Consider the following 13,420-nt stretch of genomic DNA (forward strand, 5'->3'; position numbering starts at 1 on the left):
AATAACCATAACTGAACAGTATGAGGTCTATTTAAAATGTACAAAATTGAGTATACACCCATACAATTAAAACACATCTCATTTCTTTTGTGAACACTTAAACCAAATCCTAATGCTTTTTTTGTTCAGCCTCAGCATCCTATTGAATATACCACAGGATTTAAGACCTGTATATGGATGTAACAGTTACAATTTTAGGCAGATCCAGGGAGGGGGAGAATCAGGGGGTCATTGGTTGGAATGGGAGAAAATCTAATATATCCACCTTGGTGATTCAGATCTACAAGGGGTGGGATGTAGCCCAGTGGTAAAGCGATCGCTTAATGTGCGGTTGGTTTGGGATCGATCTGTTGGTGGGCACACTGGGCTAATTTTCGTTCCAGCCAGTACACCACGACTGGTATATCAACGGCTGTGGTATGTACTACCCTGTCTGTGGGATGGTGCATACAAAAGATTCCTTGCTGGTAATCGAAAAGAGTAGCCCATGAAGTGGCGACAGCAGGTTTCCTCTCTCAATATCTGTGTGGTCCTTAACCATATGTCTGATGCCATATAACCGTAAATAAAATGTGCTGCGTGTGTCGTTAAATAAAACATTTCTTTCCTTCGATTCTACGACCCAAGCATCTGAGGAGAGCGTTCTACCGACTGAGCTAGACTGCATCTTTTTACTTTGCAAGAAACAAATAGTGTTCTCTTTTCCCTTTTTTTGTACATATTTATATTCTTTTTATTTATTGCATAATTTTTTTTTGATATTGGTATAAGTAAAGTTGTATCTTAACCGGCCGCTGGCGTTTATTTTACAAATCATTGATTTCAATGACCGTATCCTAACAACATGTGTACGACGCAATGGATAAATGTGTCGCGGCGCATGCAAGCAGTTAGGATACAGCAAATGAAATTAAAGATTTCTAAAATAACCGCTCTCGTCCAGTTAGGATACAGCTTTAGTTGCCTTGATGCCACTCCTTTGAAGACATTTTTTTTGGTATTAAACTGAAGGCAATATTTGCTATGCACTACAAAAATTAAAATTTTACTCAGGGCTGTAACCTATAAATGGTTTTAATTCTTAAAGGCCTCGGCTGCATCAGGTGTATGTGCAGGAATTTATAGAGCGGAGGGTCTAGACTGTGCAAGAAAAGTTTATGGGGGGGGGGGGGGGGGGGCTGAATCATGCTCCTCTGGAAAAATTTATGAAAAAACTAAATCTGCTTGAGCCAGGAGGGGGTTCGATCCCGAAAACCATCTCCTGTGCATTCAGCCAAACCATGCAGAAAACGTGCTTGAAGTGAAGAAATTAGTTGTTTTTACCATTTCAATCAAAAACAAAGCTGGTCCGATAGATTTGCCATCAATAAATGCTGGTCAACTTTCCCCTACCAACTCACCCACAAAAAATTACCAACTCATCCGAGTCCTACTTTACTGTCCATAATTGTTACGATATCATTAAAAATGTACATTACTACTTTGACGTATCATTTTATTTATTAATTATAATATTACAGTGAAACTCCACTATTACAACCACTTGTTTGAGTTATGAGTTATTAAAACTGGTCTTAATATTGGGGTCCCTGTAATATCAAATTACCTGTAATACATTAATGATGATGAGCTTGGTACAGTTTGATTATGTATTTTATTAGTCCAGGTCGACATGAAGTGGTCTCATAAATAAAATTGGTTAAATGACGGTTTATTGTAAGAACTTAAAATTGTTTTAGAGTCTGCAGGTCTCGAATTCCGCAAATTAGAGGGCAAGGCCATTTCACTTAGATGGATTGTGTTAAAGTACGTTAACCAATGTCTGGGGCAAGTTGGCAATTTAATAAAAAATATAAAAAAATTGGGGGGGGGGGGGAGGAGAGAGTTGTTAACATTTGAGGAGCGAGATGACCAATCACTGGGGCAAGTTGATAACATTTGTGGGGTAAGTTGACCAACCACCTGGGCAAGTTCAGGGCTCGAACTTAAGAATCTTTAACAGAATTGCAATGGGTGAAACAGTACATCGACGGCAATTTTATGCCTGCCTGTGGCAATTTTTTTAAAAGTGACATTTGCAGCAAATAAACCTGACTGAAAGGCTATCTTGTTATATGTAGACATCTTTTAAATGTGCAAATGTTAAATATTGGCAGATAATATACACCAGGTATATACATTTCGCCATTGTTGAGGAGCTTTAGTCAGCTTTACCGACGGCATAAAGGTACCTTTGGTGATGCTCTCTACCTACAGCAATTTATATCTCAATGATGGCAATTGTCGTCAGTGCTGCCGTTAAGTTTGAGCCCTGCAATTTGTCCTGGGCCCCGTTCCACAAAGCGATCTTAGGGCTAAGATCAACTTAAATACATAAGGTACCTATGCGCTTAAGGTAATCTTAGGGCTACGATCAACTTAAGTGCATAGGGTAGCTATGCGCCTACGGTAATCTTAGGGCTAAGATCACTTCGTGGAATGGGGCCTAGCTCCTTCATTTTGATGGAAGATGTATCCGACTAAAAGTAAAACACAGCAACCAGTGAACCACATTTCAATCACAAATACCACAGAACAGCATGAAGACCAAATACCTTTAACACATGTTTGGGTAAAAATGTTCCGACGTAACAAAAACGAACATTGACTATAAAAACGCGAGGAGCGACACGTCTTTTGAAATGTTTGACGCTTAACTGTTGCCGGCAAATGTGTGTCGGCAACTTTAATAACGCAAGCGTGGTCTGCACAGAATTTACGACGAACTAAAGACACAAGTTTATGCCTAATGGGACGAGTCACCAAACTGACATGAGAGTAAAAATGCATAAGTTAGTGTTTATGTAGTCACAAATAATTAACCAAAAATAAAACCACAAAGACAAAACGTTTCAAGTTCAAGTTAAAAATATAGCATACATGATACTGCAATGATACAGGGAATTCGAAAGTGAGAGTAGACTGTTCGCCGGTGGATTTTATTATATTATTCAAAATTGATGTACGAAAGCGTAACAAACATAAAGAAACAGACTGTTGGCGCTTTTTTCTTTTTTTCGTTGGTGGTAGTTCAGGAAATATTTACCGTTGCCAGAGAGCACTAAAGTAAGGGAAGTTGAAGGCAACACTAACCTGGTATTCTCGGAACCGAACATACGGGTACTTCGACCCCTGGCCGCCATTGTTTGTCACGTGACGCGGTATAGCTTAAATATACATGCCATTGTTATTGTTAGCATGTTAGGAAATATTGAATGACGATATTTTCCACGTGCACTGGCATTTAACGTGAGAGGAGGGTATAGGGACATGCATTTAGGCCAAACCTCACCCCAAAAAATATAAAAAGTGCCCTTTTTAGTTTAAAAGTTCAGACCATCGAAGTGCAAAACATCACACATTCGATTTAACAAACTATATTTTTAAAAATATATATTTAATATTAAATTTCCAAATGTAATCCGCGACGCTAAAAACAGTGCACGGCTCACACCAAGTGAATATTTTTCACTTTCTACGTCCGAAACGGACTACGCTAAAAACAACATCCTTGCTTTCTTTTAATATATATATATATATATATATATATATATATATATATATATATATATATATATATATATATATATATATATATATATATATATATATATATATATATATATATATTATTATTATTTTTTTTTTTATTTTTTTTTTAACTTGAGCAATTTATAAATCTAGGACAATAGACTTTTTTTTAGCTAAAAACAGAAGATGCTTTATTAATTTATTTATTTTTATTTATTTTTAATTAGTATAATTGCTTTGGTTTTTGTGTCTCTTTTTCACTGTTCTGTACATGCATTAGACAGGATACGGCCGTTTTAAAAAGCGAATTAAAGGAGGCGGGTCATTCAAATAGCATGCGTAACGAATCGCACCATTTTTTCCTTGCACCTTTTATATTAAGTCGAGTGTCCTCTAGCGTTATTCAATTATATGAGAGAATAACGCTAGAGAAGAACACCCGAGCTACTTGCATATTTGCCTGGATGTCGCCTCATGGATAACATTACTCAAATTCAGTGTGCTGACCCCCCCCCCCCCCCATCCTATAAAATACTGGCTAACAATAGATCGAGGTGGGGCTGTAAATTCTTGTAAACGTTAAAGGGACATTCCCGAGTTTGCTGCACTTTTTAAGATGTTATCGACTAACAGAGACTTTTTAACGATTGTAATTACATATCAAATATATTTTTTCTGCATCAAATATTAGTTGCTGTATATTAAACGTGTTTCTGATCATTCTAATATTTGTACAAGGTTAAATTTCATCTTATTTCCTAAATATTGTTTTTTCGTACGTACGAAATTATTTGAAGACAAAATCCAGTTTGGGCTTCTTACAAATATTTTGACGATCAGAAACACATTGAATATACAGACACTGATATTCTAAACAAGAAAATGTATTTAATATGTAAGTTTAATCATGGAAATATTTTATTAGTCGGAAACATCTTACAATGGAGCAAACTCAGGAATGTCCCTTTAAGGGCCGAATTTACATGGCCGGTTTATGTCTTACACGCGTGTAACTACATACATTTACAATGTTTTTAAAAACACCTGTGTTTAAAGGGACATTCCTGAGTTTGCTGCAATGTTTCAGATGTTATCGACTAACAGAGACTTTTTGACGACTGTAATTACATATCAAATATATTTTTCTGCATAAAATATTAGTGGCTGTATATTAAACGTGTTTCTGATCGTTCTAATAATAGTAATATTTGTACTAGGTTAAATATCTTTTTATTTCCTTAAAAAAATGTTCCTAGATATCATTTTATTTCCTAAAAAAAAATGTTCCTAGACAAAATCCAGTTTGGGCTTCTTACAAATGGTACAGTGGTAAAACGCTCGCTTGATGCGTGGTCGGGTTAGAATTGATTCCCATCAGTAGGCCCATTTAACTATTTCTCGTTCCAGCCAGTGCACCACGACTGGTATATATCAAAGGCCGTGATATATGTGCTATCCTGTCCGTGGATGGTGCATATAAAATTTCACTTGCTAGTAATGGAAAAATGTAGCGGGTTTCCTCTCTAAGAGAACCGGCCTCAGTGGCGTCGTGGTTAGGCCATCGGTCTACAGGCTGGTAGGTACTGGGTTCGGATCCCAGTCGAGGCATGGGATTTTTAATCCAGATACCGACTCCAAACCCTGAGTGAGTGCTCCGCGAGGCTCAATGGGTAGGTGTAAACCACTTGCACCGACAGTGATCCATAACTGATTCAACAAAGGCCATGGTTTGTGCTATCCTACCTGTGGGAAGCGCAAATAAAAGATCCCTTGCTGTTAATCGGAAGAGTAGCCCATGTAGTGGCGACAGCGGGTTTCCTCTCAAAATGTGTGGTCCTTAACCATATGTCTGACGCCATATAACCGTAAATAAAATGTGATGAGTGCGTTGTTAAATAAAACATTTCTTTCTTTATTTTCCTCGCTAAGATTATAGTTCAGAATTACCAAATGTTTGACATCCAATAGCTGCGATGATTAATGTGCTCTAATGGTGTCGTTAAACAAAACAAACTAACTTTAAATCGGTACATATGTACACTTGTGTTAATTTCATTGAACGGTTTGGACTAGACATACAGGTCATCACCCTGGAACACCCAACAATAATTGCCTAAGCGCGTGTGCAGAGTCCGAAGATGGGTGGGTCCAAGAAACATTTTCTTCTTTTTTTTCAATGTTTTTTTTTTGGGGGGAGCATAACTTGACACCCCCTAAAATCTTTTCTCGCCACACTAGACTTTCCCCACGTCAGCACGATTTCCTGCACACGACAGGCGCGGATCCAGAATATGTTATTTTGCAGGGGGAAGGGGCGTTTTAAACTAATTAAATACAAAAATATTGAAGAGTGCCGCAGGTACTCAATGCATTACTCACTCATTCATTAAAGGTCCACAGTCATGGCACATTATTAATACACAGTACATAACAAAATACATAAAGATTACATTATTAACCATAAAAAAAAAAAAATACCACCCCAATTATTAATAAAGCGACTTTTTGTAAAACGTTCGGGGAAAAAAACACTGATCCAGTCGATTTGACCTGCATCTGACCTGTGACGTAGCATCAGGTGAATTCCACTCATTCATTAATAGGTTAGCATGGCGACAACATGTAATGATTCTTCGGAAAATAGCTCATTCTTATCGGACGTTAGTTTGGACATTTCGGACTTGTATCATTTGTCTATTTATTCTAATGCTACCTCGACTGGTGAGGAAGAAGGAGAAAATCCGTTCGGGGTACGTCCCTATCCGTTTGAACCGTGGTACACCAGCGATGATCCGTAGAGCCAAATGCGGTCAGCCTATTTGCAGCACGGAGTCCGGACGTCGCCCGGGGGTAAAAAAACACAACAAAGCGCGAATGTTAAAGCCGCACACCCTAGTTCCATCCAGCGAAAATAAATTATAATTTGGTTAATCTACAAACCTGTAAAACACTTAGATCACGTTTTTATCACATGGAGTGAAAAAGCAGGTTTTATATCGATAAATACCATGGGAATCCCCATGTCCCAATTGCTTGAAATAATTTTGAAAGTTAGTATTCTGATGTCACCGGTAGAAGCACAATAATGCCTACGTCACGACAAATTTCACAGACTTGGGGTGCGTTCGTTTCACCTCTCCTGGATATGTTCCAACTGTTCTGTCCTGGTTGTATCCCCTCTCCAGATATCGTAAGACTTTGCAAAATTATTGGTTTTAAGGGTTTGTAACGTTTAGTATTGAGACACTTACTTGTCTGAACTTTATTGTTACTGAAAATGTTCACGAACTGTGAAGAAAAATCTCACAAATGAACAACAACAAATCGGATGTTGATTGCGCGAACCGTGCACGAGAAAACAAACCGAACCAAAATGATAACGGTCACGTGATATACCAACGTCTGTGACATTAAAAATAGATTGAACCTCGCTTGCTTAACGGTTTTTCTCGACAACACGTTTTGTGAAAAAATGCAAAAAATGCATTTCGTGGTTTTACAAACATCAGGATTACCAAAAAGCACTTCAGGTGAATGGAAATGTGTATTCTAAATAATAAAATGTAAATAAAGTAATTTTATTTGTGAAAAATGGGGTTTAATAGCGAAAAACAACGCCGTAATGGTTAACAAATAAACGTAACTAGGGTGTGTCCCTTTAATGCCGAGATGTACATTGTTCATATTTGGCACAAAGATACACCTCAACACGATGCATTTATATATGTTAAAAAAATAAATGTAAGAAAAATATTTTTTAGAAAAAATACTAATTAATATTAACTGATGACTGGATAGCATTTAAATAATTAATGTATTGTAATTATTATTAAAAACAACAAATAGTATACACGTACATACATTAAATATGTTTTTTTAAAAACATCATTAAATATATTAAACAAGGTGCGTTCATCGTCAGTCTAATCATTACTTGGTTACAGACATCTACAATTGGTACCTGTTTCGTTTACAAAATATGAAAATGGAAGATTTTATTGTTCGAAGTTAATCCTTTAATTGGTTAACTTAAAGGCTTATTTGCAAAAGCAATACATGTCTATAGATTTCGCAGACATCGGTAGCTCGGACAGCATGTGACACAGTCGGATCACTACGAGATTAAGGAATCTAAGTGGTTGTGTGTGTACTGACAATATGCTACGGTATCTGTGATTATGTAATGTCCTTGTAAAGAGGTGTTTTCAGACGCCAGATGCACGTTTGTTCCTAATTTGCGTTTGTTCCTAACAATTTGTGGTCGGATGGTGTAAATGTCGCAGTATCGACGGTGGTTGTAACGAGGTCTGACTGTACATGTTAAAACAATAAATGTAGGACAAATTTTTTTTTTAGAAAAAATCGCATTAACATTCGGTAGGCCGATCTGTTTTTGTCTTCGGTCGATGTTCGGGATATCGTTATGTAAAATGCGATTTTCTTCTAAAAAAATATTGTTCCTACATTTTTTTTTTTTAACATATATAAATGCATCGTGTTGAGGTGTATCTTTGTGCCAAATATGAACAATGTACACCTCGGCATTAACATTCGGGCTTTGTTTTTGTCTCCGGGGCTGCAAATAGGCTGAACGGGGGGGGGGGGGGGGGGATACAGGTTTGGAACAGACAAGTTCTTTAACAAAAGTTTTGGTGCCATATATATTATTATTATTATTATTATTATTATTATATATTATATTATATATATTATTATATATATTATATATATATATATATATATATATATATATATATATATAAGATAATTGTCGTAATCCCCAGGTGTGAAGTGGTCACTGCAAATCGAATCCCATCTTGACGGTCCTTTCCAATACGCACGTGTTCGGTTTAATAACTGCTTCCGTACAAACAATGTTGGTTTGTCTTTTAGAAAAATATGTAAACTTCTTTTGCCTTTAACTGCAGCTTTTGTACATCCATACACCAAACAATGGTTCACCATGTTTCACATTTGAAAGATATCTTCAAAATAATATTCCAAACATACAATTTAATTCAATAGAATAACATTTTCGCGTTTTTAAAATACACGTGTTCCACTTCCATGTAAAATGACCGAAAGGCTGCGAATCACCCGTTCCTGTTATGCCGGTTAGCCCGTCACGGGGTCGCGTGACTTGACTCTTTGGAGTTCAGAGGCTTTTTTGGCAAGCGATGGGGAAAACGCGACTTTTTATTGCGAATATATTAAAAACGGGTACATTTTTTTAAATTTATTTTATTGATACTTCATATATATTGTAAAAGGTACACGTAGATCACAAACAATAGTGATTTACGTTTTTGATAAATGTAGACCTTTAAAATAAGTGAAAACAAATTTGTCCTGAGCAGGAGGGTTGTGGTGGTCCGGACCCCCTCGGCCCACCCTCTGGATCCGCGCCTACAGATGCCCGTGGAAGTAATTAATTAACCCTGTATCAAAGACACCCAGTGATTCATGCCAGCAACAGGAAGGGAAACCAGTTATATAATGACATGCCATAAACGTTCTTTGAGTTTGGGGAGGTGGCTCCCCATTCTTCGCACCTGCTTCCAACGTCTAAATGCAAATGAAATGGATGGAAAAAACCCCCAGCAACAACATCATGAGGACTGGTGTAAATATTTTATTATATTCCTCGTTCTCACTTGGATAATAAATTCTGTTTTGCATTTAATTAACTCTTAATTCGGCGGGTCACAGTCGGAATATACACTGCATAAGAGTTAGGGATAACTATTGCGATCAGTTTTACTATTGCAATAGTACTGCGATAGTTAAACTACTATTGTGATAGTATTGCAATAGTAATATAGTACTATTGCAATAGTATTGCATTAGTATCGTGAATTCTTAAATCGCTTGAAAACAGTAATTAATATAGATATTTCGCAAAACTATTTACTTCAATCTTCTAATATATATATATATATATATATATATATATATATATATACATATACATACATGTATATATACATGTAATATGATGTATATATACATGTATATAAACATATACATATATATGTATGTATGCGTGTATGTGTATGTATGCGTGTGTGTGTGTTTGTGTTTGTGTTTGTGTGTATGTCTGTGTTTGTACTTAGTTATTTGTAATAATGTCACAAGGTAGTGAAATCATATTAATAAATTTATAATATAAAGACCCCACATTATTGTTATGCTTTATTTTCTATGGTGTCCAATGTTTTTGCAGAAAGATCAACTTATTATTAGTTATCGATAGTTGAATTAACTATCGATGCATTTCCATCCAGACACTGACTACCGCGATATATCGATAGTTCGATGTATTGTTACACCACGTGCTTTCGTGTGCTCGACTTGGGGGTCCTTCATTTCGTTGTTTTTGTCAGTGAAATGAAGTTTTGTACTGGGATGTATGCGGCCATTGGAACTGATTGAACGCTGGAACGCTTCTCGTTTCGACAGCCTGCACCACCAGGTTGGATTCTTTTTTAGCGAGATTCCTTGCCTCCACGTCATTTCTCCCCTGCGTGTGCATTAACCTCACCGTGGTGCAGGGGTGAACATTCTTTTATAGAATGGCCAATAAATGCACATCTCCTCGTATGAGGCGCCTTGTTTGCCGTGAGGTGCGACCCGTGAAAATGGACGATGGGATCCTGGTGCTTGAGTTGGGGCATACCTGCAGGTATGACTTCTGGCAATACATCACTTTGGCCTGGAGTTCACCTAGACGGGTGGTCAGGAAGGCCCGACCTGATCAATCGGCTGGTCACGTCAAGCTCAAGAGCAAACCAACCCCTCTTTTGTTTAATTTGTCACGAACGAACATTGCTGAGAATACCATTTGTATTATTTGCTCTTGGGGCGGTGGCTAGGGTCAATCGGGTAAACTAACGTTTTTTCTTTACTTTGCCTGCGTATATTAACCATGTATCCCTGGCATGTATGTCTGCTGGTTATCCGCAGCATTGTGTCCCCTTGCTGGACTCTGTGGTGGGTGGGGGGCATGGATGACGAATAATGATTCATTTAACATGAATACTACTAAATTAAAAACAACAGATGGGGCCCTGAAAAGGGTCCACACCGATGTTTCGGACTCCTCATCTTTTGATGAAGAGTCCATGACTGCCTCAAAATCCATTACGAAGAAATCACGTGTGATCTCTTCAAATTGGCCAAGGTTCCTCGTCATCAGTTCCACTGATGACGGGGCCTTGAAAAAACTGTCACTTTTTGCAATTCAAAAGGGGCTCGTCGGTCTAGCCGGGGAGCCAAAAAATGTTACAAAAATGAAAAACGGATCGCTGTTGGTCGAATGTTCGACAGAAAAGCATTCTAAATGTCTTCTCAAGTCGACTATTCTAGCCAACATTCGCATCATCGTACTGCCACACACTTCTCTCAACTCCTCGAAGGGAGTTATCAGATGCCGAGATTTGGAAGGTGTTAATGATGAGGAAATCTGTGACAATCTTACTTCACAAGATGTCACAGTCGTCAGGAGAATAAAGGTTCGGGGGAACAACGAATTAGTTCCAACGAATACCTTTATTCTAACATTCAGTACTCCTACCCTTCCACATTCGATTAAGGCTGGATACCTCAACATTCCTGTTGAGCCTTTCATTCCTAATCCACTTCGATGTTTCAAATGCCAGAAATATGGCCATGGTCAAAATACCTGTCGAGGCAAACTGACATGTGCTCGTTGCGGTCAGTTTGACCACGACAGTAAAACTTGCAAAAAAGACCTTGTATGTACAAACTGCAAGGGATATCATTTCGCGTACTCGAGAGAGTGCCCGATGTGGAAAAAGGAAAAGAAGGTTCAGGAGGTTAGGGTTGAGAAACGTCTAACCTTTGCTGATGCCAGAAAACTGGTGGAGAGATTTCAACCTGCTAGAGTAGCAGCATCATATGCTGTTGCTGCTGCAGTGAAGGTCTCCACCAGAAGTATTTCAGTAAATACAGACTTGACGTGGCAATGCGATGATGCAAAGTACACAAAAACTATCCGATGTTGTAAACGTGGAGAAGAAAACTGCAAAAGCTGCTCAGCAGCAGAAGGAGGCAGCTCAGAAAAAGAAGTAAGCTCCTGCCAATGTTACCACCTCCACACAGGTGTCCTTGGACACAAACAAATCATCAGTTGGGTTGAGTACTGGGATGCCAGTTCCCAGCCTACCCAAGTTAAAAAGCAAACCAGTGAAGAAGGATCACACCTCTGGGAGGCTTAAAAAAGCCGAACAGAACTTAACAACAAGTAATATGTTTCAGGCTCTGGATGATGGAGGTGATGAGATGGAAGTCTCATCACTTGATTATCCAGGAACAAAACGACCACCACCAAAGCCAAAGATAACTCCCATACTTCCTCCCGATGGCGAATAAAGTCATCCAGTGGAACTGTCGTGGCCTTAGGCCCAATTTTGATGAATTAAGTCTTCTAATTCAAAAATATAATCCTATTGCGGTATGTCTTCAGGAGACTTTCCTGAAGGACACTGACAATATTAATATTAGAGGGTTTAACCTCTATCACAAGTTTCAGGAAACTGATAACAGAGCTGGGGGTGTTTCCATTTTAGTAAATGAAAATATCCCTCAGAGTGTAATTACATTAAATACTAATTTGCAAGCTGTGGCTGTAAAGATCACAGCCCATAAAACTATGACTTTATGCTCTCTCTATTTGCCTCCTCGTAATAATTTCAACTTCAATCCCAAAGATTTTCAAGATCTCTTCGACCAACTCACTAGCCCTTTTGTGGTTATGGGAGATTTCAATGGTCACCACACTTTGTGGGGATGCGAGGATGTAAATACTCGAGGCAAACAATTAGAAGACTTAATTCTCAAAAATTACTTAATTATATTTAACGATAAAAGTCGAACTTATTTTCACGCTGCAAGTGGCTCTTTCACTTCAATTGATCTAACTTTATGTAGTCCATCACTGTTTCTGGATTTCTCCTGGAAAGTCGGTCCAGACCCCTGTGGCAGTAACCACTTTCCGATTTTTTTGGAGAATGATGGACCACCATCACTTGCAAGAGTTCAAAGATGGACGTTATGGAGGGCTGACTGGGATCAGTTTCAGCATCTATGCAGCACTCGTCTGGAACAATCTGCCATTGACGATGCTGACGATCTCATGTCCTCTTTCACTTCCATTTTGAAAGAAATTGCAGAAGAAACTATTCCCAAGACTTCGACAGTGCCGAAACGTTTCACTAAACCATGGTTGAATGAATCATGCAAAGATGCTATTAAGGAACGAAACAGGCACATTGAGAGGTTTAAACGGGAACTCACCTGGGACAACCTCTCTGCCTATCGTATTGCTAAGGCAAAGGCCCGCAGAGAGATCAGACAAAGTAAGAAAACATCTTGGAGAAAATATGTCTCCAAGTTGAATTCCCAAACCTCTGTGAAATCTGTGTGGAATAGGATCCGTAAAATCAAGGGAAAAGAATCCAGTAGTACTGTCCATCATTTGTCTGTCAATGACACAAACGTCACATCTCAACGTGACATCGCCAATGCACTGGCAGACAACTTTTCTCATAACTCCTCTTCTGCTTTCAGCTCAGATGCTTTTACATCTGTCCGTACTAAAGCTGAAGAGCAACCTATTCATTTTTCATCTGAGAATGCTGAAGTATACAACAGGCCCTTCTCTTCGGAGGAGTTGCAGTATGCTTTTCGAAAAGCCCATGATACTTCGGTGGGACCAGATGAAATACATTACCAACTACTAAAACACTTACCCAAATCTTCTCTTTTAGTTCTTTTGAACATCTTTAATAAAATCTTGAGTTCTGGTGACTTTCCTTCTGATTGGAGGAAG

General features: G+C 38.2%; 1 protein-coding gene across 1 annotated transcript; it reads left to right on the top strand.

Moving 5' to 3' along the window:
- Positions 1–10,691: 10,691 nt before the first annotated feature.
- LOC121387614 lies at positions 10,692–11,961 on the top strand. Its single transcript, XM_041518781.1, has 2 exons — positions 10,692–11,657; positions 11,848–11,961. The coding sequence occupies exons 1-2, from the start codon at positions 10,692–10,694 to the stop codon at positions 11,959–11,961; spliced, it is 1,080 nt and encodes a 359-aa protein (XP_041374715.1).
- Positions 11,962–13,420: the final 1,459 nt, after the last annotated feature.

Source organism: Gigantopelta aegis, chromosome 13 (genome assembly GCF_016097555.1).
Source record: "Gigantopelta aegis isolate Gae_Host chromosome 13, Gae_host_genome, whole genome shotgun sequence".
In the NCBI taxonomy this organism is placed as follows: Eukaryota; Metazoa; Mollusca; class Gastropoda; order Neomphalida; family Peltospiridae; genus Gigantopelta; species Gigantopelta aegis.